This window comes from Marmota flaviventris, chromosome 10, assembly GCF_047511675.1.
Source record: "Marmota flaviventris isolate mMarFla1 chromosome 10, mMarFla1.hap1, whole genome shotgun sequence".
Classification (NCBI taxonomy): domain Eukaryota; kingdom Metazoa; phylum Chordata; class Mammalia; order Rodentia; family Sciuridae; genus Marmota; species Marmota flaviventris.
This window is the reverse complement of record NC_092507.1, coordinates 26307145-26332724: the sequence shown is the minus strand read 5'-3', so window position 1 is coordinate 26332724 and position 25580 is coordinate 26307145. Positions and strand designations below refer to the sequence as shown.

The window sequence follows — 25580 nt, the reverse complement described above, 5'->3', positions numbered from 1 at the left end:
TATTTTCAATTTTGCTGGAAAGATATATATTTTTCCTAATGTCTTGCTGGAAAAACTATTTGACACTTATTTGGTTATTTATTATTTAAACTTTTAAGGTAAGAAACACAGATTTAAAACACTCCTAAGTGGCATCCTGGGATGGAACCTGGGTTCAAACCTGGGTTCAAATCCCAGTTCAAAACTCTTAACTAGCAGGGCATGGTGGCACACCCCTATATTCCCAGACCCTCAGGAGGCTGAGGCAGGGCAAACACGAGTTCAAAGCCAGCCTCAGCAAAAGCAAGGCGCTAAGCAACTCAGAGAGACCCTATCTCTAAACAAAATACAAAATAGGGCTGGGGATATGGCTCAGTGGTCCAGGGCCCATGAGTTCCATCCCTGGTAAACACCTCCTCCCCTCCCCCCAAACAAAAAAAAAAAAAAAAAGGAAAGGACATTTTAAATAAAGATTAAGTAGCATTTTTCTTTTTTTTTAAGCCAACCAGGTTGGCTTAACACTAATTGATGATTTTCAGACCATTCCCAAAAGGAAGATTCCTGATGGGAAACTTACGGCTTAACATGTTGGGGGGTGGGAAGTAATTTAAAAGAAATATCTGAAAAATATTACTCAATTGATAGTATTGTTCTCCATCTGAAGAAAACCACTCAGAATCAAATAAGAAAAGTTTCAAGGCAAACTTTAAAAGGCATTCAACAACTCCTATGTAGAATTAGCTTCACCTATGCAGGCTGGTTGGGGACATCCTTGATATGACTAAACTTGTCATACTCTTCCATGTTCCTAATTTCAGGGAAATGAAGATAGATGAGGACACAACATGTGCAAGTGCCAAAATCTTTCTCCTAAATCAGAATAGGCAAGGATCCCACTTCTTCACAGGTAAGAGTGCCACCTCCACTTTGGTCTTGATAACGGTTAAGAGGGGGAGGGGAAAGGAGGCAGAAAACGAATTCGCGATGGTGTTCCTGAAAACCCTCCTGGTTGTTGCTCACGAGACCCCCTCCACGACTTATTCCCGCCACCACTACCCCCACCTGACCTCTCCCCAGTGAAACTTCCATGGACTCTCATTCACTGAAGATGTGGTCGACGTTCTGACCCCTTCCCTCCCTGGGCCCCCAAAACACACTCACCCGCCCCCCTTGCTGGGGGCGGGGGGCGACGCAAACAACCGCCCCCGCCCCTCCCCCCAGCAACCAATCTTTGTCCCACCTGCAGAAGGAGCGCTCGCCGACGCGCTCCAGCCCCGAGGTGATCGCGGACCTGCCCGCGACCTCCCCGCGCCGCGGGCGTCGGCGCCCCCTACTCCAGCGCCAGCTTGGCCCTCCGCCCGCCGCGGCCCCGGCCCGGCCGCGCCCCGCCCCCCGCCGCCCGACTTCTGCCTCACCTCACCTACCCTCTTTCGGGGGCCGGACTCCACCTCTCTTTCCGCCATGTTGGGCCCCGCTCGGAACCGCTGCGGCTCCCGGCGCGGCGGCGGCACCGCTCGGCCCCCCGGCCCCCGCCCACACTGCAGACACGGCCGCCGCGCGGCGGCTTCCCGGACCCGGCCGGGCCTGGCGCGCGAGTGAGGAGGGGGCGGATGCCGCGCGCGAAGCCACAGATCCCGGGGTCCCACGGGTGTGCGCGTGGGCGGGAGGGCCTGCCCGGGTCAGGGGGGGCCGGGACTCGGGGGGTTAATGGCCTCCAAGGGGCCCCGTGAGTAGGATTATTTTCTCTCAGAGAAATTCCTCCGCCTGCGGTTTCTTAAAGGGATCACCAAACCAGCCCCTTGCGCGCGCCCCTGATGCGCAGGCGCACCATAAGCCCCTCCTCCCTTTCCCACCAAGCCCCCGGTCCTGAGCGTGCGCGGTGAGTGGCCCAGGGTAGGCCAAATCCTGCAAGTCTCTTTGCTGCCAGCAGCTGCTCCCACCACTCAACTATGGCCGCTCCCTTAAAGGGACCATGACGTAGTGATGAAGAAAGAATGAAAGAAATCAGTGAAAGGACAATCTGGAGGACTGGGTGAAATGTCATTGAGGGGTCCATATCACCATCTTACACCTGACTACAGAGCTGCTGTTGAAAAGACAAAATGTTGATGAGCTGAAGTTCTCAGTGGACCTCAAAGCTTGAAGAATCCCAACCAGTAAGGGTACAAGACAGTCATCTCAAGAAAAATTGGCTTCCCTACCTGTTGACAGCCTGATTGAAGCACAAGGCAAGGAATATCAAGGACCAACTTCAATAGCCTAACCTCAAAATCAAATCCTTTAGTGATTTTGAAGACTAACAAACAACTGGAGATAATTTCCTCAATTACTATTATGTAGTGTCTACCACTACAATATCAAAATGGGAACGGAACCATCTATTCCAGGCTCTCAATGGTAACACTGAAATATGATCATGGGAAGAATTACCCCAAGATACATAGTGGCTCATGTGGAACTAGAATCAAAATATGAGTCACAGTCCTTTAGGATTTTCAAGGAACCAACCTGTCTTCAAAGCAAGAGAGATCATTTAAAAGGAAAGTATCATAATAATTCAAGAATATTTTAGTTATTCTGGGAATAAGTGTGATGATTTGCAGCTGTTGTTCATCCCCATTCATCTCCATTTGAGATAAGAATTTGGGGTAGAAACAAGAAAGATACCAAGTCTCAAAGGAAGCACCCATGAACCATTGAAATGCAAAAAGCGCCCATGAACCTTTGCAATTCCTGAGCAACTGAGCCAGCACTCTTGACCCTTGTCCTCCATTTCAGAAAGTGACGTGAGAGGACAATGCACAAGTGCAAGGAAAATAGCCGGAAATTGCCTAAATCCACGGTGACTCCACCTCTAGGCCAGCCCATATCAACTTTTCCTCCATAAATATTAATACCCCACACCATGGGTTGCTGCTTCTCATTTGAAATAACCCACCTTCTCCTTTGGATGTGCCTGTGCTTTTCTAAATAAATTTCTGTGTATGCCTCTGACTGCTGTGTGCTCAAATTCTTTTCCATCAGGTGTGCCAAGAACCCTGCTCGTCCTGAGTTGAGCTCCCCCTTCTCTCCAGCCTCTGACCCTTGAGAGACATCTCTTCTCCCATGGCACATTGAAGGAACTTGAGAATCTCACTTAAAGGATGAGCATCTTACTATTGTCTAAGCAGGAAAACAGGGAGTAGATTTGGGTCTATCTTGCCCTGAACCTAAGCTGGATCCTATATGAGGATGGCCGAGGACAACAAGGGCTTGATTCATCCTTCTGTTCCTTCTAGTCCACTGAGTCTTTGGTGGAGAAAAATTTCCCTAATGGCATTCTTAATAATAGCTTAGGGACAATGGGGAAATACTGTAAGAAATGCAAAGTTGCCTCTTCAAGTCGTTCCCCAAGACAAGACACATTAAAATGGAAATGAGCAACTCCTGAATTCACGGGGTATTGAGATGTGACATCCATATGTCACTTTGACTTTTGTGCATCACTTGGGAGGTGTTTTGAACCCAAAAAGTTTGCTAATCTATCATGTTTTGCTGAAAACTCTAGAAATGTCCATTCTGGTCCTTTCTTAGGTTTGTTCACTTTTAATTTCACTCCTGGGTAGGAGAAAGAAGGTGGAAGGGAAATAAATAAATACAGACAGATTGATATTCATTTCAGCCAGAATTTTTTAAAAATGTTAGACCCTTTAGTTCTGTGTCCTGAACAAGAAGGAAATAAAAAGAGAAGCCAAGAAAAGATAATTTCAGGTGACTATAGGTACATAAAAGATCTAGTGGCTTTCACCTGTTTTATAAACAATGGAATATTTGTTTGTAATAAAATCTAGCTGCTTAAAGTAGAGCTGCCCAATTTAAATTGGAAGTGGGTGCCCACAAGACTGACTGTTCCTAAGCCTTAGACTCGTCTTCTGCTGCTTCTTTCAGTTCCATCCTCTCATTAGAAAAATGTTGGGTTTCTCAGAATACAGTTTAGAGCCATTAATTTAGGCCAGTTCCACTTTCTTTTTTTTTTTTTCCCCATGGGCTGGGCATCAAACCCAGGGTCTTACACATACTTAGCCAGCACTCTACCATTGAGCTACAACCCCAGACCAATTGGGCATTTTAAAGATGAAACATGGGACCAGAGAAGTTGTGACTTGTTGGAAATCACACAAAGAATTAGTAACAGCATCAGGACTGGAACAGACACCTAGACCCTCAGCCTAAGGTTCTCTCCTACATCAGGCTGTTTCTAGAGGTATTAGAAATGTGTTGGGGGGGCTGGGGATGTGGCTCAAGTGGTAGCGCGCTTGCCTGGCATGCCTGCGGCCCGGGTTTGATCCTCAGCACCACATACAAACAAAGATGTTGTGTCCGCCGAAAACTAAAAAATAAATATTAAAAATTCTCTCTCTCTCTCTCTCTCTCTCTCTCTCTCTCTCTCTCTCTCTCGACTCTCTCTCTAAAAAAAAAAAAAAAAAGCCTTATTAAAAAAAAAAAAAGAAATGTGTTGGGTCTTGAATAATAGGCAGGGTTTGTGCATTCCAGATAAGAATCAAACATACCAGGAGTGTTTGATGCAATCATTCATGTGGAGGGAGGAAAAAAGAGGAAAAACAATATTTAGTGAGCACTATGAATTTAATCATAATTTTACAGAGGGATCCATAGAGATTAAGGGATTGGTCCAAGGTTGTTAAGCAGAAAGATTGAGACAGAATTCAAAGACTTGTTCTTCTTGGATTTTAAATATCATTAACAAAAGATTGCAAACTAGTGACCTTGTAATCAAATCTGTCCCACAAATATATATTTGACATATATTGTATATAGCTACATGACCTTGGTCAAGTTACTTGTTTGCAATTTGGTTTCCTCATCTGAAAATGAGTTATTGGGATGATTAAATAAGTTAACATCTGTTAATCTCTTAGAACACTTTTGGTTCCTAGCACGATATGAGTGTTACAACTTTTATCTTTTTTAAAAATTGTTTAATTATATGCCAGCATTTAAAATGAGGTAATTCGCTTGTGAGTCCAGGTTTGTTTTTTTTTTTTTTTTACTTCTCTAATAAATAAACTAGAATACAATGGGGGTAAAAATTTGCAAGTACCAAACTGATTCATTTTAATTCTCTTAAGTCAAATTCCATTATAGACTCTTTTCTGAAGTATGGCTCTAGAATTTATTTTCATACTCAGAAGAGAATACAATAGGCTTAATGTAGTGAAAAAGAATTTGCTAAATTTCCTTGGTTCCATTTAACCTGTGAAGTTCAGCAAATAGTAAGAGTCTGAGAGTTCTCCCACATTCCAGAGGACATACTTCTTCCATCTAGGACAGCCCAGCCATGAGGCTTTGACATCCAGAAATAAAAGCCTTATTCTTTTCATTAAATAATAGAAGGAAGAAAAAAGAAGCAAGAAGTAAGAGCGGTATCAACTGAGTGACAAGTGTCCCTGTCTTCCCAGCTCTTCAAAGCAGAAAGGACTCTTGTCTGCTTCTGTTTGGGATTCTAACTAGAAATGGCTTGCAGACCACACCCACAGCAGCAATCAGCCAGCTACATCTGAGTGAAAGTGATGCCCCAAAGTAATTGGGTAAAGAGAAAAGGGATCTATTTGGCTCCTCTCAATGTCTTTTAGCCAAGGATAAATCCAGGTTTTACAGGTCTCAAAGTTTATGTGATAGGGACAGAAAGAGTTTGTTTTGTTTTGTTTTTAAGAAAAAGAACACAAAAATACACTTACAAATTAAATACAGAGGGGCTGGGGATGTGGCTCAAGCGGTAGCGCGCTCGCCTGGCATGCGTGCGGCCCGGGTTCGATCCTCAGCACCACATACAAAGATGTTGTGTCCGCCAAAAAAACACCTTAAAAATTCTCTCTCTCTCTCTCTCTCTCTCTCTCTCTCTCTCTCTCTCAAAAAAAAAAAAAAAATTAAATACAGAATCGTAAGCCTTAGCTTAGCAACCCTTAGCTCTTGTGTAATATAGACTGGGTTCCCCCATAGCCTGTGGAAGAATAAATAAAAGGATAGCCAAGAATACTTCTGACAGGTATGAAAGTGGCTCTGTAGATGACACTGGTCTGGAAACAAAAAGTAGTAACAGTCAGACCTCAGGAAGACCTGTACTGTTGCCTCCACATTCTAAGCAAGCAAGCTCAGATAGGCCAGGCTACAAGATCCTCCACTCTGACCAACAGGTTGCAGACCATCCTGAGAAGAAAGGGAATGGTACAGGAATATCAAATGGATCCCAGGTCTCATGCTTCTTCATCCATATACACAGATACCACACACGCACAGAGGTAAAGGGCAGCTTTCAATAAAGACTGGGTGTTTCTTTCCAAAGGAGGGTATTACATAAAATAATTCTAACCGTCAAGTTCAAATATATTTTAAAGCAAATTGGATATATTAGGTAAACTCAAATAATGTTAAGAAGAAAGTAAAGCAGAATGCTGGTATGAAGCTTACTTTAGGTATGGTAATCATATCTAATAATCAGAGAATATTGTTCTGAGGAGGTGACCTTTGAGCTGAATCTTAAAAAATGTCGAAGAACCAGCTATGCAGAATCAGGCAAGCCTGTAAGCCCAGCTACTTGGGAGGCTGAGATAGGAGGATAGCAAATTCAAGGCCAGCCTCAGCAACTTAGATCCCGTCTCAAAATTTAAAAATTACAAGCTTACATCACCCCACATGGCCATCATAAGTATTTTTAAATTTTACCTTGTGAAAAGCCATTGGAGACCTCAAAAAAAATTTACATGCCCTCTGGATACCATATGCAGAATGAGTTACAAGGGAGCAAAGGTAGACATAAGTTAAGAGGTTTTCTGGGACACTCCAGGTGAGAGATGACAATGGCTTACCCTAGAGCATCAGAGGAAGACATAATGAAAAATAGTTGAATTTAGGATATATCTTTTGGAGGTTTAGCCAATTGGATACAGGGAGAAAGAGAAAAAGATGACTTAAGAATAATTGATTCTTAGCTCTTTAGCCTTAACAACTAGGTTAGTGATGTTGCCAGTTATTTGAAAAGGGAAGAATAGTGGCTGGGGACGAGGCTCAAGTGGTAGCATGCTTGCGTAGCATGCGGGAGGCGCTGGGTTCAATACTCAGCACAACATAAAAATAAAACACATATATTGTGTCCACCTAAAACTAAAAAATAAATATTAAAAAAAAAAGAAAAGAAAGAGTAGATTTGAAGGAGCAGGCAGAGAAAGAAGCAAAATCATATCTTGGACATGTTAAGTTTGAGATGCTTCTCTGACGAGCAAGTGGAAATGTCAAATGGGCAGTTGGACATTCGAGTCTGAAGTTCAGGAGAGATAACAGTGCTAGAGATAGAAATAGGGGAGTCATCAGTATAAGCCAAAAGACTGGATAGGATTACTCAGGGAGTATAAAATGAACGAAGCCCTGAGGCACTTCAACATTTATAACTCAGAAAGAGAAAGAGAATAAGTAGCAGGAAGACCAGAAGAGTGTGTCGTCTCAGAAGACAAGAAAAAGTGTTTCAAGAGAGGGGATCAATTCCAATTTGTCAGATGTCATCGAGAAGACAAAGAAGATGAACTTCAAGAATTGACAAGAAGATTCAAAGGTCTTTGGTGTTGTAGACCAGAGACATTTCAGTGTGTTGGTATGGACAAACCAGGATTGGAATGACCTGAAGACAGAACAGGAGATAAAGAAATAGAGACAGTGAGTATGAACAATTCTTTCAGGAAGAAAGTTTGTTTAAAATGGGAATCATGGGGCTGGGGTTGTGATTCAGTGGTAGAGTGCTCGCCTAGCATGCATGGGGCACTGGGTTCCATCATCAGCACCATATAAAAATAAAGATATTATGTCCACCTAAAACTAAAAAATAAATTTAAAAAATATTTTTAAAAAGATAAAATGGGAATCATTAAAGCACATTAAAAATGGTAAAGCATCTGTCTCCAAATATATTATAAATTTTAAGTAGATGACATGTCCTCAAAGAGTTCTTTCTCCAAACTGGCACAAACTGTATAGAGGAATCTGTAACAGTAGGAAAACAAAAACAAAAACTAGAAAGTATATGACAAGACTGGGTTGAAAAGAGGAAATCCTACATCTTGGTGTCAAGCCAACTTTAGAAGCCATCTAGCATTTAATCTCTGGAAAATGCATTCTTTAGAGTTGTCATAATTATTAGTTTCTTTCTACTGAAGAAAGTAAATATCATTATACTTCTATGAACCTTGTTTGTCAGGTCCTACTGGATGAGATAAAATTTCATTGCTAACTAGAATATTTTAAAGATGAGCACATTGAATGTTGATGAGTTAGATATCTTAGAATGTCAAGACACAGCCTAGCAAGTGACAGTAATTTTTGTAAGCCAACTGAATAATCATAAGATGTTTTAATTTCCAAAAATAATGACAATAATAACAGCAACATTGCTTTCAGTAGCATAGAAATTATTTTTCAACAGTAAAGTCTTTAACAGTTTTATATTTAAAAATTACCCTCCCTAGGACTGGGGGTGTGGCTCAGTGGCAGAGCTCTTGCCTAGCAAGTTTGAGGCTCTGGGTTCGATCCTCAGCACCACATAAAAATAAATAAATAAATAAGCAAACAAACAAATAAATAAATAAAATGTGTTGTGTTTATCTACAACAATAAAAAAACTTAAAAAAAATTACCCTCCCTAAAAAAATATATGTTTGTTTGCTTATGTATTTTTTAAAATCTGGAAAGATGCACAGATGAAAATTAATAGTAGATTTGGGGCCATATGAAAGAAGATGGAGGAATAATCTGCATTCTATACCTTTTTAATTTTTGAACAATGTAAATGCATTATTTATTTATTTGTTTACTTTCATTTTTTGCAGTGCTAGAATGGAATCCAGGGCCTCCCACATGCTAGGAAAGTACTACCACTGATCCACACCCCAAAACCCTCAGCCCATATTACCTTTTGTGAGTGTGTTAGTGGGTGGTTCTGGGGATTGAATCCAGGAGTTCTCCACCCCTGAGCTATATCTTTGGATCTCCAGCCCTTTAAAAAAAATTAGTTTTAGATGGACACAATATATTTATTTTTAATTTTTACGTGGTGCTGAGGCTAGAACCTAGTGCCTACATGCTAGGAGAGCACTCTACCACCGAGCCACAACCCCAGGACCCCCCCATCCCCGTAACCCTTTTTATTTCGCATTTTGATACAGGGTCTTACAAAGATGTCCAGTTTGGACTAAAACTTGTGATTCTCCTGCCTTAGCCTTCCAAGTAGCTGGAATTACCATTGTAATTCCATGTAAGTCACAGTGCCCAGTTGCTATATTGCTTTTTAAAAATTAACTGAAGTTAACTATTATTTCTCCCAAATTTCTGATTAAAATATTAGAGAACTGAAATAAAATGTAAAATAATGGTATAATAAACAAAATATCTAATAAAAGGCGGAAGTGGATAGACATTTAGGCTGACTGATGTCAGGTTTAGACAAGGTCATTTGGGATATAGTGACAATGGGTAGAAAACAGAAAGGAGGTGAAATACCCCAGAACATAGGCAAAAATGAAAATTTTTTTAAAATTAGGAATTAGTAGGGAGCCTAAGTGAGGAGAATGCACTATGCCCACTGTAAAGGAGGTAGCCACTACTCATTCCAAGAAATTCTTGCCATGAGGGAATGCCAACTAAGTCTTGCAAGATCTTTAAATTGCTAGCATAGAAACTGGAGTTTATTTGTTTCATTTTGTCTTGAGATGGGGATCTCACTGTTGTCCAAGCCAGTTTCAAACTCCTGGGCTCAAACAATCCTCCTGCCTCAGCCTTCCAAGCAGGCATTCGCTGCCATGCCTGGTTGGAATTTCCTTGAAATTTCTCAATTTCTTTCAAAGTTTTAATTGTGGTAAAATACACATAAGACTTACCATCTTAAGAATTTTCAAGTGCACATTTCAGTAATGATAAGGATATTACTTTGCTGAACTTCTAATCTCCAGAAGTTTTTCATCTTGCAAAACAGAACCTCTACATCCACTAAGTAATAACTCCTCTTTTCCCCTCTCCCCAGCCCCTGGCAACCATTATTTGACTTTCTGTTTCTATGAATTTGATTACTCTAGATACTTCATATAAAGAAAGTCATATAATATTTGTCCTTTTAAATTTTTTTTTTAGTTGTAGACATACACAATACCTTTATTTTTAAAAAAAGTACTTTCAGTTGTATATGGACATGATATCTTTATTTTTTATTTTTTAATGTGGTGCTGAGAATTGAACCCAGAATCTTACACATGCTAGGCAAGTGCTCTACCACTGAGCTGCAATCCCAGCCCTCTTTATTTTATTTATTTGTTGTTTTTTGTTTGTTTTGGGTGCTGGGGATTAAACCCAGGGCCTTGTGCATGGGAGGCAAGCACTCTACCAACTGAGCTACATTCCCAGCCCTATTTGTTTTTATGTGGTGCTGAGGATCAAACCCAGTGCCTCACACATGCAAGGCAAACACTCTACAAATTGAGCTACAACCCCAGCTCAATATTCATCCTTTTTGACTAGTTTATTTGACTTTGCATGTGTCGTGTGTCAGACTTTCCTTCCTTCCTTATTTTATTTTTTATTTTTGGTAGTACTGGACATTGAACCCAGGGTCATTGAGCTGCATTACATCCCCAGCCCTTTTTATTTTTTTGTTTTGAGACAGAATCTTGCAAAGTTGCTAGGGCCTTGCTAAGCTGCTGAGACTAGCCTTGAAGTTGTGATTCTCTTGCTTCAGCCTCCCGAGTCACCAGGATTACAGGTGTATGCCACCATGCCCAATAAAGAATATCTTTCCTTTTTAATGCTGAATAATATTTCAAAACCATATTTTGTTTATCTATTTCTGGTCAATAGATACTTGGGATGCCCTACCACTTGACTATTGTGGAATCATGCTCTGCTATGAACATGCATATGCAAATATTTCTTTGTAATCCTGTTTTCAATTCTTTTGACTAAATATCCAGAACCAAATTTTTTAAAGATAGCTTTGGTTTTTTTTTTTTTTGCCCACTTAAAGTATACAATTCAATTATTTTTATACATTCACAGATATATACAACCATCACCATGGTCACTTTTAGAACAACATATCTCACTTCAAAGCTGTACTCATTCAGCTGGATGCAGTGACACACACCTGCAATCCCAGGTTTTTGAGAGGCTGAGGCAGGAGGATTGCCCAGGGGCCATCCTGGGCTTGTAGCTAAGCTCTGTCTCTTAACATAAAAACAAAAATCTGGAAGGATACCCTTTAACTGCTGCTGTCCTATCTCCTCTATCTCCCTAAGCAACAACTAATCTACTCTCTGTCCCTATTGATGTCCTATTCTGGACATTGCATGTGAATGGATGTGAGTGGAATTGCATAATACATGGTTTGGTGAATGCTTTCTTTCATATGGCATACTGTTTTCATGGTCCAGACATGTTGTAACATGTATCACTATTTCATTCCTTGTTACAGATGAGTTAGAGTCTTACTGTATAGATGTGTTTTTGAGTGATATCATTTAAGTCTAATGGTTTTAAATATCCCACATAAGCCAGGAAGAAATATCTGCAAAAACCCCAGTCTGCAACTTTCTGTTAGGTGACATTAAACTAATGTCACCTAACAAGGTGACATTAAACTAATGTCACCTAACAGAATTATAAAGTAGAATAACAAAAGAGCAATTAGAGAAGGCATGCAGGCAAACACTGGGAGAAGAAAACATTAAAAAACCAAGAGAGACACAGACCTGGACAGACCAATATAGTCCATTCTGTTAGTAGGCTCCAGGGCAGCCTGGAGACAAAGCATGCTCTTTTCTCTTAGGTGTGGGCTGCCTGTCCTCTTCAGCTTTAATCAGTAAAATCTTGTGCATTGTTAGTTGTGACCAAACCTAGAATGAGTACTTCCTAGTGTGAGACAAACAACTAAATTGTATACGATTTGTAAAAACCCTAGCAGAGTTAAAGAGTTTGTGGACATACTAGCTTCTGTCCATGTGTCCTGGAAACACTCAAGGGCCCAGAGAGCTAAGTATTCTATTTTATTCATCCTACCTCTCACCAGATGACAACATCCAAGCCTTACAAAAGTGTAATGAATGACTCAATGTTGTGTCAACATGACCAGGCTATAGTGCCCAGATATTTTCTCAAACATAATTCTGGATGTCTTTGTGATGGTAATTTTTTTGGACGAGATTAATGTTTAAATTAGTGCATTTTGAGTAAAGCAAACTGCTCCTTATAATGTGGATGGGCCTTATCTAATCACTTCAAGGTCTTAAAGACTGGCTTCCAGGGCTGGGTTTGTGGCTCAGTGGTAGAGCACTTGCCTAGCATGAGTGAGGCACTGGATTAAATTCTCAGCACCACACATAAATAAATAAAATAAAGGTCAATTGAGAACAACAACAACAAAAAGACTGGCTTACTCTCCAGTTCCCAGTCCAGTAAGAAGGCTTTCTGCCAGCTGGCCCTCAGACTTAGATCACAACACTGGCACCGACCTGGATCTCTAGCCCGCCAACCCACCCTGTAGATTTTGAACTTGCCACCCTCCATAATCATGTGAACCTATTTCTTGAGAGCTTGTTTGGAGGTTCTAGCAGGAAAATGCAACTACTCCTATACTCTTGATGGAAGAACAGTCCTCCTCTATGGGGGAAGGTCCTCTTGGACCCAGCACTCAGCTTTGGGAGGGATGCACATGGGACAGAGAAGAAGGAAGGAGACACCCACCTCAGTCAGCCAGATCAGCCAAATTAACCCTGGTGATCAATGGGGTGACAGATGTCACAGCCAGATTGCCCCCACATCCCTTGTGAACATATTCCTACCAAGAGCAGATGAGATCAGGCAAGCTCAGGGTGGTATGACCATCCATGTGAACCTATTTCTTAAAATAAGTCTTTCTTTGTAAATGCATATCTTATTGGTTCTGTTTCTCTGGAGAATCCTAGTACAGCTAATGAGTGTTTACTTTTTCAAAGGAAGGAATGGGCACTAACATTTTTATTATGCATTTATTATTGCCTTGTAGTTATACATAGTAGTCAGTTTCATTGTGATGTATTCATACTGGGCAATTTCATTCCCCAGTATTTTCCTCCCTTCCCCTGAGTCCCTTCCTTTCTTGTTCTTCCTTTTATTTATTTACTTTTTAAAAATGGGGGCTAGGATTGTGGCTCTTTGGTAGCGTGCTCGTGAGAGGCACTGGGTTCAATCCTCAGCACCATATAAAATAAACAAAATAAAGGTATTGTGTCCAACTACAACTAAATATATATGTATAATTGGTATATTATAATTATACATAAAATTTTAATTGGTATATTATAATTAAACATAAAATGGGATTCATTGTGATAGATTCATACACACAAAGCAAAATTAATCAATTTCATTCCACTGTTCCTCCCCTTTCCAACTCCTCCTCTCTCCTCCTCAGTCCCCTTCATCTACTCTACTGTTCTTTTTTCTATTTTCATGATATCCCCTTTTAAAAAAATCCTTATCTCTCTCTACCTTCTCCATGTAAGAGAAAATATTCAACCCTTGATTTTCTGCACCTGACTTATTTCACTTAGCATGATGTTCTCCAATACTATCTATTTACCAGCAAATGACATAATTTTTTTCTTCTTTATTTGCAGCACAGTTCATAATAGCCAAATGACAGAGCCAGCCTAGATGTCCATCAACAGATGAATGGATATAGAATATGTAATATATATGCATATGACACATATATAACATATATGTGTGTGTGTTCTACCCAGCCATAAAGAAGAATGAAATGATGGCATTAACATAATTAACATAAGTGTCAAGCATTTTACTTTCTTATTACCAATAACTTAACATATTTTTTTCTTTTTACAAAGGCAACATATATCCCTCAAAGAAAATTTAAAAAACAGATAAGCATAGAAAACTAAAAGTCAATATATTTCATTGCCCAAAGTAGATAACCACTGGCAAAATCTTTTTTTTTTTTTTGTGGCTTTTTTATTCTTTTAATATTTTTTTAGTTGTCAATGGACCTTCATTTTATTTATTTATATGCAGTGCTGAGAATCAAATCCAGGGCCTCACACATGCTAGGTAAGTGCTCTACCACTGAGCTACAATCCTAGTCCTCTTTGTGGCTCTTTATATCTTTCATATTTACTTCATTCTTTTGTTCCATTGAATATAGATAAACATATTACCATGTCAATGAAGATTAATGTACATTTTTGATGGCTTTATATATTCCATTGCATGGGTACACTATATATTTTAACTTTTTATTGACATTTAGGTGTTTTCCAATACTTTGCATTATAAGCAACATTATAGTAAATGTCCTCATATAAAATACCTTTGCAAATATATTTCCTTAAAATAGAAGGAATTCCTAGAAGTAGAAATGCTGAGTCAAAGGTTATGGCTTTTGACCCGTGAAGCCAGACTGCCTTCCAAAAAGATATTAATTTACACGTTCACCAGCAGTGTCTGCCTTCTGCATGTTTCCATCACTATGGACTGTATTTTTTGTAATTAAAATATACTTTTTATACATAGAAAATTGTACAAATTACAAAGACATGGTTCAATGGATCTTTTTTTTTTTTTAATATTTTTTATTATTTAGTTTTCAGTGGACACAACATCTTTGTTTGTATGTGGTGCTGAGGCTTGAACCCGGGCTGCACGCATGCCAGGCAAGCGCACTACCACTTGAGCCACATCCCCAGCCCCGGTTCAATGGATCTTAAAACTTGTGGTGAAATACACATTACATAAAATTTACCATTTTATGCATTCATGTTGTTGTGCAACCATCACCATCATTCATCTCCAATACTGTTTTCAACTTGCAAAATTGAAGCTCTGTACTCAGTAAATGATAAATCCCCTCTGCTCAATAAATTTTTAAAACAAAAACAGCTCCCAGTTTAATAAATAAAATATTATCAGCCCCCCAAATATCCCTTAAGGATCTCCTTTCAATAAATATCCCCACACACAAGAGGGTAACTTCTAATTCAAACTTTTTCTAGTTTTGCCAGTTTGGGAGAGTAATTGTATCTTGCTATCATCTTAATTTCTTTGAATTATTTTAGAAGGCCCAACTATATAAAACATAGTTATTGACCATTTGCATTTCTTCCTCAGGAATTGTTATTTGGTTATCTTATTTAATTCTCACACATACACACATGCACACACACAAAAAAAAACAATAAGGGAAAATTAATGAAACCAAGTGTTGCTTCTTTGAAGCGATTGATAGCACTGAGGGACTGGGGCTGTTGCTCAGTGGTAGATTGCATACTTAGCATGCACAAGGCCTTAGATTCAATCTCAACACCAAAAACAAAACAAAATAAAATTGACAAATCTGGAGCTAGATTCATTAAGAAAAAAAAAGAACACTCAAATAACTAAAATCAAAAGAGAGACACTACCACCAGTTTTATGGAAAGAAAAGGGATTATCAGAGAACACTATAAATAATTACATGCCAATGAATTGGATAATCTAAATGAAGTGCACAAGTTCCCAGAAACACACAGCCTACCAAGACTGAATCATAAACAAATAGAAAATGTGAGCAGACATGTTACTGCTAAGAAAATTGAATCAATAATCAAACATCTTCCAACAAAGAAAGCTCAGGACTGATATCTTCACTGGAGAGTTACACCAAATATTTAGAGAAGAATTAACACCAATCCTACTCAAATGCTTCCAGAAAATTGAAGAGGAGGAATACTTCCTAACTTATTCTATAAGGTCAGCATTGCCCTGATACTAAAGCTAGAAAAGGCACTAGGAGGAAAACAAAACAAAACAAAACTACAGACCATACTTTATGAACATTGTTGCAAATTTCTCAACAAAAATACTAGCAGACCAAATTCAGCAGCATATTAAAAGGATTATACATCATGACTAAGTGAAATTCATTCCTTGAAGGCAAAGCTAGTTTAATATGTGAGGGCTGATTTATAACTCAGTGGTAGAGCACTTGCTTAGCATGTATGAGGCACTGGGTTCAAATCTCAGCAACACATTTAAATAAATAAGTAAATGAAGGCCCATTGTCAAACAAAAAAATTTTTTAAATGTATGTATGTATGTATGTGTGTGTGTGTGTGTGTGTGTATATATATATATATATATATATATATATATATATGAGAAAGTTAATCACTTTAAAATACCACATAAGTGGAATAAAGGAGGAACATGATCATCTCAATTGATACGTAAAATCATTTGACAAATTTCAACATTTTTATGATTAACAACACTTAACAAACAAGGAATGCGAGAAAATTGCCTCTACATAATAATGGCCATATATGAAAATCTACACTCAGTATCATACTCAGTATGAAAGACTGGCAACTATTACTTATTTATTATTTATTTATTTTGAGAGCAGAGGATAGAACAGGGAATGTAACTCTGTGGTAAAGCACCCCTGGGTTAAGTCCCCAGTACCCAAGAACCAAGGCTTGCATGACAGACAAGTGCTCTACCACTGAATTAAACTCCAGCCCATGCTTTTCATTTGATATCAGAAGAAAGACAAGGATGCCTGCTTTTGCCACTTAAATACATCATTGTAATGGACTCCTAGCCAGAGCAATTGAGCAAGAAAAAGGCATTTAAAATATCATTTAAAATTATTTATTACTTTTTTAGTTGTAGATGGACACTACACCTTTATTTTGTTTGTTTATTTTTATGTGGTGCTGGGGATCAAACTCAGTGCCAAACGCATGCTAGGCAAGCACTCTACCACTGAGCTACAACCTGGCCCCCCCATTGCTTGTATTCTTGATAATTGCCATTCTAACTGGAGTGAGATGAAATCTTAGACTAGCTTTGATTTGCATTTCTGTAATTGCTAGAGATGTTGAACATTTTTTCATAAATTTGTTGATGGAGTGTATTGTTATGCTCAAATTCCGGGACCCCCAAAAGACCACCAGAGACCAAGATTGATGTAAACATCAAAGAGGTGTTTATTGCGAGCTAGCTCGGTCCTCCGCGCGCACACACCAAAACTGGTGACGCTGAGAGGCCCCGAGCCCAGGGTTTGTAGCAGCTTTATACACTCTTTAGAGAAGGCAGGGACCCCCACATATGTCATAGCATCTCTTAGCAAATCATCACACACCGCGGGAAAATCAAATAACAACTCTAAAACATGATTAGTACATTCACTGGCGGGAACAAGTTGGGTAAGGGTGATTGGTTACTACAAAAGGGGTATTCATTTGAACTGATTGGTTTAAGCCAAAAGGGGTGTACGTGCTGAACTACATGGTTTCCCAATACGTTATTGACCACCATAAACTACTGGGAGGCTCATCTGGCATCCCAGGTATTTCCCTGTCTCATGGTGATTGGTGGCTGCTAGGGGGTTGCTATGGATCCCCACCTAGCCTGACTGAGTCAGGGACACCTGGCGCAGCAGATCTCTCCTGTTATTTGTAGAAAAACAACTTAGCAGGGTGGGAATGTGCCTAGGAGTGCTCTGTGGGTCTTTCCAAGGACAAAGGTGATGTCCCTTCCTTGGACAGGCTTTGCTCTGAGGTAGAGGCTGGTTTTTCAGTATTTCTTCTTCTGTGAAGCATCTGTTCAGTTACTTAGCCCATTTATTCATTGGTTGTTTTTTGTTTTTGTGTGAGTGTGGTTTTCTTTTTTATGTTAAGTTTTTTGAATTCTTTATATATCCTGGAGATTAATGCTCTATCTGAGGTGCATGTGGTAAAGATTTTCTCCCATTCTGTAGATTCTCTCATATTATTGGTTTGTTTCCTTTGCTGAGAAGAAGCTTTTAGTTTGAATCCATCCATTTATTGATTCTTTTTTATATATAATTTTTTTATTTGTAGATGGACATATACCTTTATTTTATTTGTTTATTATTTGTATGTGGTGCCGGGGATCGAACCCAGTGCCTCATGCATGCAAGGCAAGGGCTCTACCACTGAACCACAACCCTGGCCTTTATTGATTCTTAATTCTACTTCTTGTGTTTAGGAGCCTTGTTCAGGAAGTCAGATCCTAGGCTGAGTGGTGAAAATTTGGGCCTACTTTTTCTCCTATCAGGTGCAGAGTCTCTGTTCTAGTGCTTAAGTCTTTGATCCTCTTTTGAGTTGAGTTTTGCGCAGGATAAGAGATAGAGGTCTGATCTCATTTTGTCACATGTGAATTTCCAATTTTCCCAGAACAATTCATTAAATAGGCCATCTTTTCTCCAGTGAAAGTTTTTGGTGGCTTTATCTAGCATGAGATAACTGTATTTATGTGAGTTTGTCTGTGTCTTCTATTCTGTACCATTGGTCTGTTTTGGTGTCAATAGCATGCCATTTTTGTTACTATAGCTCTGTAATATAATTTAAGGTCTAGTAGTGTGATGCCTCCTGCTTCACTCTTCTAAACCCAAGGCCAACATCATTTTAAATGGAGAAAAATTGAAAGCATTCCCTCTAAAAACCAGAGCAAGACAAAGATGCCCTTTTTCACCACTTCTATTCAACATCATCCTTTTTTTTTTTTTTTTAAGTTCCAGATTTTTATTTTACTCATGGAAATTTTCAGTACTTTGAAACAATGTATTTATCTGAAAATTTATGTTTTCAGGGTCCTCCCCACCATCAACATCATTATACTTCGGTCAATAATTCCACTGATATAAATAACAGAGAACTGCTCTTTCCAAGGTCTCTGTGTGTAACTGTGGTATGAGTCTTTGCTGTTATTCTACAGGTAATTCATGCACTGCCAGCTATGAAGGTGGTACTTCCTGCTTGTAATCCCAGCAATTTAGAGGCTGAGGCAGGGGGATATGTAAATTTGAGGCCAGATCTGTCTCCAGATAAAATAGGCTGAGGAATGTGGGAGGGTTTGAGGAGATGGTGGCTGAGGCTGGCTTAGCCTATACAGTCACTGGGATTACAAGCTTGTGTCACTGTGCACAGCTCTACACACTTTTTTTTTTTTTTTAATCAACATCATCCTTGAAACTCTAGCCAGAAGAATGAAACAGGAGAAAGAAATTAAAGGGATATGAATAGGAAAAGAAGAACTGAGATTATCACTATTTGCCAATGACATGATTCTATATTTAGAAGAAAAATTCCAAAAAAATTCCACCAGAAAACTTTTAGAACTAAAAAATGAATTCAGCAAAGTAACAGTATATAAAATCAACACCCATAAATCAAATACATTCCTATCTATCAGTGATGAATCTACTGCAAGAGAAATTAGGAAAACTACCCCATTCACAATAGCCTAAAAAATAAAATAAAATAAAATGCTTGGAAATCAATGTAGCAAGAGAGGTAAAAGATCTCTACAATGAAAACTATAAAATACTAAAGAAAGAAATTGAAGAAGACTTTAGAAGATGGAAAGATCTCCCATGCTCCTGGAGAATTATCAAAATGGCTGTACTACCAAAAGCATTATACAGATATAATGCAGTTCCCACTGAAACCCCAATGACATTCTTCATAGAACTAGAAAAAGCAATCACAAAATTCATTTGGAAAAATAAGAAACCCAGAATAGCCAAAGCAATCTTTAGCAAGAAGACATAACTGCATATTAAAGTATGGTTAAAAAAATAAATTTTACTGTTCACATTATGTATACTTTACCACAATAACAAAAGTACAGAGAATTAAACAAATTTCCCATTTTATGGATGAAAAAATTAAGGCATATGAAGTTTCAAGTGATTTTACACAGCTAAAAATTCGAAGTGATATTAAAATAGAAGGCTTTTAACACCAATATTTATGTACCTTCTGATATATCAGTGTCTAAGTAAAATTAGATAGAGCAAAATGTATAAGCCTAAAGTGTACAATTTAAAGAGTTTCAATAAATTTATATACTTATGGAATCACCACCCTAGTCAAGATAAAACACATTTTCATGAACATGGAGAACATCTTCATGTTCTCGTCCTCTCAATCCCCATTGCCTATACACAACTGTTGTTCTGATTTCTAACACCCATACATAATTTTTAACTGTTCCTTAACTTCATATAAATGGAATCTTCTAGAATGTACTTTTTAGTGTCTGACTCTTGACTTTTTGGCTCAACATATATTTTTAAAAATATTTATTTTTTAGTTGTAGTTGGACACAATACCTTTATTTCACTTATTTATTTTTATGTGGTGCTGAGGATTGAACCCAGGTCTCTCTCATGCAAGGTGATCGCTCTACCGCTGAGCCACAACCCCAGCCCTCAACATATTTTTGATATTCATTTAGGTTGCTACTTGGATCAGTAATTCATTCTCTTATTGCTGAATAATCTTCCACTTATAAATATGCCACAATTTGTTGATAGATATTTGGGTAGTTTTTAGTTGTGGGCTATTATGAATAAAGTGACTGTGAACATTTTACACAAGTCTTTGTAAGGATATTTTCTTTTTTGTAATTTTGAGATTTTTTTTTTCATTTGAAAGTAATTTTAAATGCTATTAAATTTATAAATACACTAATTTAAATGCCCAATTCTATTTATCTAACACACACATTACAAATATACAATATCTCTTCTCTCCACATATCAGTGCCCATTCATGACATGATTTGGAAATGGGAATAGATTTCCCTTAAAGCCAAATCATTAGTTGTTTCTTTACAACTTTAGCAAAATTTATGACAAAAAAAAAAATAAACAATGATCTTCTTAACATGTTAACTAACAAGGAAACACTGCATTTTAAAAAAATTTCTGTACTAAGATGTAGAAAAACTCAACTATGCAAATATTGAAATTTTAAAGATTATTTAATTTGGGGGCTGGGTTGTGGCTCAGTGATAAAGTAGTTGCCTAGCATGTGCAAGGCCCTGGGTTCGATCCTCAGCACCACATAAAAATAAATAAATTAATTAATTAATTAAATAAAGGTATTGTGGATAACTACAACTAAAAATAAATATTTTTAAAAATTATTTAATTTTTTATTCCTTGTACCACTACCACAGTTTTCAGGGTAATATATCTGATGTAATAAAAAGAAAAAAACTACAGTAGATGAAAGACCTCAGGAAAGTGCATCTATGTATTTGATACCACAATGCATTAATCAATAGCTATACTTTTTTGCAAACCACGTCTATAATCCTGAACAAGAAGGGCTTTTATATTTAGGCTTCAGTAACTTTTTGTTTGTTCATTTTTCTTTTCTTTCCATCTTTTGCAAGTCTGTAGCTCCAGCTCCTAGAAGAATATCTGCTGGTTTATAGTAGGTGCTCAATAAATAATAATAATAATAATTATTTTTTAAAGAGAGAGAGAGATGGGGCTGGGGATGTGGCTCAAGCGGTAGCAGGATCGCCTGGCTTGCGTGCGGCCCGGGTTCGATCCTCAGCGCCACATACAAACAAAGATGTTGTGTCTGCTGAAACTGAACTGAACTCTCTCTCTCTCTCTCTCTCTCTCTCTCTCTAGAGACAGAGAATTTTTTTTTTAATATATATTTTTCAGTTCTCGGCAGACACAACATCTTTGTTTGTATGTGGCGCTGAGGATCGAACCCGGGCCTCATGCATGCCAGGCCAGCGCGCTACCGCCTGAGCCACAAGCCCAGCCCCAACAAATAATTATTGAAGGGCTGGGGTTGTGGCTCAATGGTAGAGCACTGGCCTCGCACATGTGAGGCCCTGGGTTCGATTCCCATACCACATAAAAATAAATAAATAAAATAGAGGTATTGTGTCCATCTACAACTAAAAAAATAAATATTTTTAAAAAATAATAATTATTGAATGAATAACAAATGTTCATTATTATCACTATAATTCCAAATATTCTTCATCTTAGTTTCTTATTGGTACTTAATCACCCATGATTTGGGAGATTACATCTTTTAGTTTCTCCTATATATTTACTGATCTATAAACATGTACATATTTCTTCAAGAAACTATTGGAGTTTGGATGTGAGGAGTCTTCCAAAAGCTCATGTGTGAGACAATGTAAGAATGTTCAGAACTGAAATGATTAGATTGTGAGAGCTGTAACCTAATAGGTGAATTAATCTACTTGAATGGATTAACTGGGTGGTGAATGTAGGCAGATAGGGTGTGGCTGGAGGAAGTAGGTCGGTCGGGGCATGCTTTTGGGGTTTATACTTTGTCCCTGGCACCTGTTTCTCTGTCTCTGCTTCCTGGTTGTCAGAAGGGAACAGCTTTCCTCTGTCACGCCCTTCTACCCTGATGTTCTGCTTCACTCCAATCCTAGAGCTCTGGAGCAGGTTGACTGGACTGAATCTCTGAAACTGTGGTCCAAACAAAACCTTCCCTCCCCTACACTGTCCTTGTCAGGTCTTTTGGTCACAGCAATGAAAAGCTGACTAAAGCAGAGACCCTGCTATCTCTATGTAATTTGAGGAACAACTCCTTTTCTCCTGTAAAGACTACCTATCAACTTTAAATAGGTCGGATGCACAGATCTTAAGGTATTGAGGAAAACAACTCTGCTGGTGATGTGGAAGATGAGAGTTGAGACCAGTAAAGTGGAAGCTGCTACTGAAAGGGAGTAAGGACATAACAAAGGTAGCAAGAGGACGATGAGGAAATGAATTCTCAACCTTCTTCAAAACACAAGGTCACAGTTAGGCTCAGTGGCACATACTTGTAATCCCAGCTACTCAGGAACTGAATCAATGTTTTGTGCTGTGATCAAAATACCCAACAACAAATTGGAAGAGGATAAGCTGATTTGGGGCCCATGGTTTCAGTCCATGGGCCCAAGATGAGTCAGAACATCATGGTGGAGGAAAGCTCTTCAGTTCATGCCAGCCAGGAAACAGAAAGCTGCAATAATTTTTTTCTGACTATGGGTCATAATTTCTTCTGTTATAGATTTTTTTAAATATTTTTTTTTAGTTGTAGATGGACATAATACCTTTATTTTATTTATTTAGGTGGTGCTAAGGATCAAACCCAGTACCTCATGCACACAAGGCAAGTGCTCTACCACTGAGCTACAACCCCAGCCCTGTGACAGATATTTAGAGTTCCTCTAATACATTTGGGACAGTTTTCTCAAGGTAATCTGCAGCTTTCCCAACATCTTCTCACTTTTCATCCTAAGAACTGTAGCCCTTTTCTGCTATTTTAAAAGCTTCTGGTACCACATCTACCACTTCTATCACCAAATCCATAACCACCCTATAGGACCCAGCCAGAGTTCTTCCACCCAAACTGCCATCCTTCATAGGTCTATAATTTGATTTCCATTGCCCTCTATAAATTTCCAAAATCATTATAGTTTCAATCACCACCAGAGTTACTACTGCCAAAATTCCCTCCTTCATTTAACCACCATATCTTCCTCCTCCACCACCACCATATCTACCACCTTGGTTTCCATATCCATTACCACCAAAGCCTCCTATAGCCTCCTTGGCTACCATAACCAGGACCACCACCTTAGTTGCCACCATCAACCCCTCCATAACTAACTCTGCTGCCACCACCTTCACCACTATAGCCTCCTTTTCCATCAGAGTTTCCATCATGGCCAAAATCACCTCTACCACCTCCAAAGTTTCCTCCATGATCCATAAAGTTGCCAGATCCCCCTCCACAACCTCTTTGTGATCCAGCAGACTTGCATCTCTTGTTTAGAAAAGGCCTTTTTCGCTTCACTATTATGTCCACTAATAGTGTGGTATTTCTGAACAACAATTTGATCAACTGTATCATTGATCATCATAAGTGGCAAAAGCAGGCAGATCCACGACCTGAAGCATTGGAGGTGGTGAAGTCATAATAGCACTTCAAGTCTGCAATTAAAAAAAAAGGGGGGGGGGCCTCTGATAAAACTACATTGCAAAAAATGGGAAAGAAACAGAATGGCAAGATTAAAAAAGTTGAAGAGGCAGAGCCTGAAGAATTTTTGGTGGAAAAGGTACCAGACTGATGTACAGTGAATGGAAAGATGGAATGTTTCCTGAAGTGAAAGAGATTTACAGATGCTGCCAATATGAGGGAACCTGAAGAAAATTTAGATTACTCAGAGTTAACTGAAGTATTTCTTTTCTTTTTTTTTTTTTTTTGAGAGAGAGAGAGAAGAGAGAGAAAGAGAATTTTTTTTTTAAAGAAAGAGAGAGAGACAGAGAGAGAATTTTAATATTTATTTTTTAGTTTTCGGCGGACACAACATCTTTGTTTGTATGTGGTGCTGAGGATCGAACCCGGGCCGCACGCACGCCAGGCGAGCGCGCTACCGCTTGAGCCACATCCCCAGCCCCAAGAAAGAGAATTTTTTAATATTTATTTTTCAGTTTTTCGGTGAACACAACATTTTATTTTCTGTGGTGCTGAGGATCGAACCCAGTGCCCCGGGCATGCCAGGCGAGCGCGTTACCGTTTGAGCCACATCCCCAGCCCTGAAGTATTTCTTAATCCTTAAAAAGCTGATAGAGGATACCTACCTCTCTCTGATTCACGATCACTGTGGTGTGAGCTGCTTCTCGCTTCCCTGCTCTCCTGCCATGATGTTCAGCCTCATGTCAAACCCTGGCCTCCTATGGACTAAGACCTCCGAAACTTTCTGCAGGCAGCTAGCAGCTGGACTGCATAGCCCAGGACTCTTCTGAACAGAGGTGACAAGTAGGCACCAGAGGACCCTCCAAGAAGGACTCTCGGTGTTACCTGGTGCAGTATCTGTGTGTTTTACTAAACACGATCCAATGTATCACAAGTCTTGTGGATTTTGTCTCCTGAATATCATTGGAAATCCATTCCTTGATCCTGCTGCACCGTCACCGTCCTGGCCACACATCAATGACTTTTCTATATCATAGAAGAAGCATATAAGCAGGGGCCTGACATCCACTTTTGGGTCCCCATCTCTCACATTTTTTTTTTTTTAATAAATAAAGGTATTAAATGAAAAAAAAAGAAAGAAAGAGAAAATGATGGTACCAAAAGAAAATCTTTATTTGACAGTTAATCTGATGATAGCAAATCAAAGAAGGAAAGAGATGCCAGTGACAAACCAGAGGTCTTGATCCTGAACAAATAATTGGTGCCACAGACAGTAGTGGAGAATTGATGTTTCTCATGGCATGGAAAGATTCAAATGAGGAAGATGTGGAGCTGGCAAAAGAAGCAAATATGAAGTGTCCTCAAATTGTAATTGCTTCTTATATAGAGAAGAGAGACTAACTTGGCATTCTTTTTTTAAAAAAATATTTTATTAGTTGTTGATAGACCTTTATTTTATTTATTTATATGTGGTGCTGAGAATTGAACCCAGTGCCTCACTCATGCCAGGCAAGTGCACTACAGCTGAGCCCTAGCCCTAGCCCCTAACTTGGCATTCTTTTTTTTTTTTTAAGAGAGGGAGAGACAATTTTAATATTTATTTTTTAGTTTTCGGCAGACACAACATCTTTGTTTGTATGTGGTACTGAGGATTGAACCCGGGCCTCAAGCATGCCAGGTGATCGCGCTACCGCTTGAACCACATCCCCAGCTCTAACCTGGCATTCTTATCCAGAAAATGAAGCTCAATAA

The 25580-nt window shown here is 38.9% G+C and overlaps 1 protein-coding gene and 1 pseudogene across 1 annotated transcript in view; one reads left to right on the top strand and one right to left on the bottom strand.

Annotated features, from left to right (window-relative positions):
- Nucleotides 1-1758, bottom strand: part of Zmym4 (zinc finger MYM-type containing 4) — a 150081-nt gene extending 148323 nt beyond the window's left edge. The window contains exon 1 of the mRNA XM_027937373.2: nt 1404-1758. Within this exon, the coding sequence (XP_027793174.2) occupies nt 1404-1442 (39 nt within the window). The 5' untranslated portion in view covers nt 1443-1758. The remainder of the gene's footprint in view (nt 1-1403) is intronic.
- On the top strand, nt 1441-25580 carry LOC114094105 (chromobox protein homolog 3-like; annotated as a pseudogene).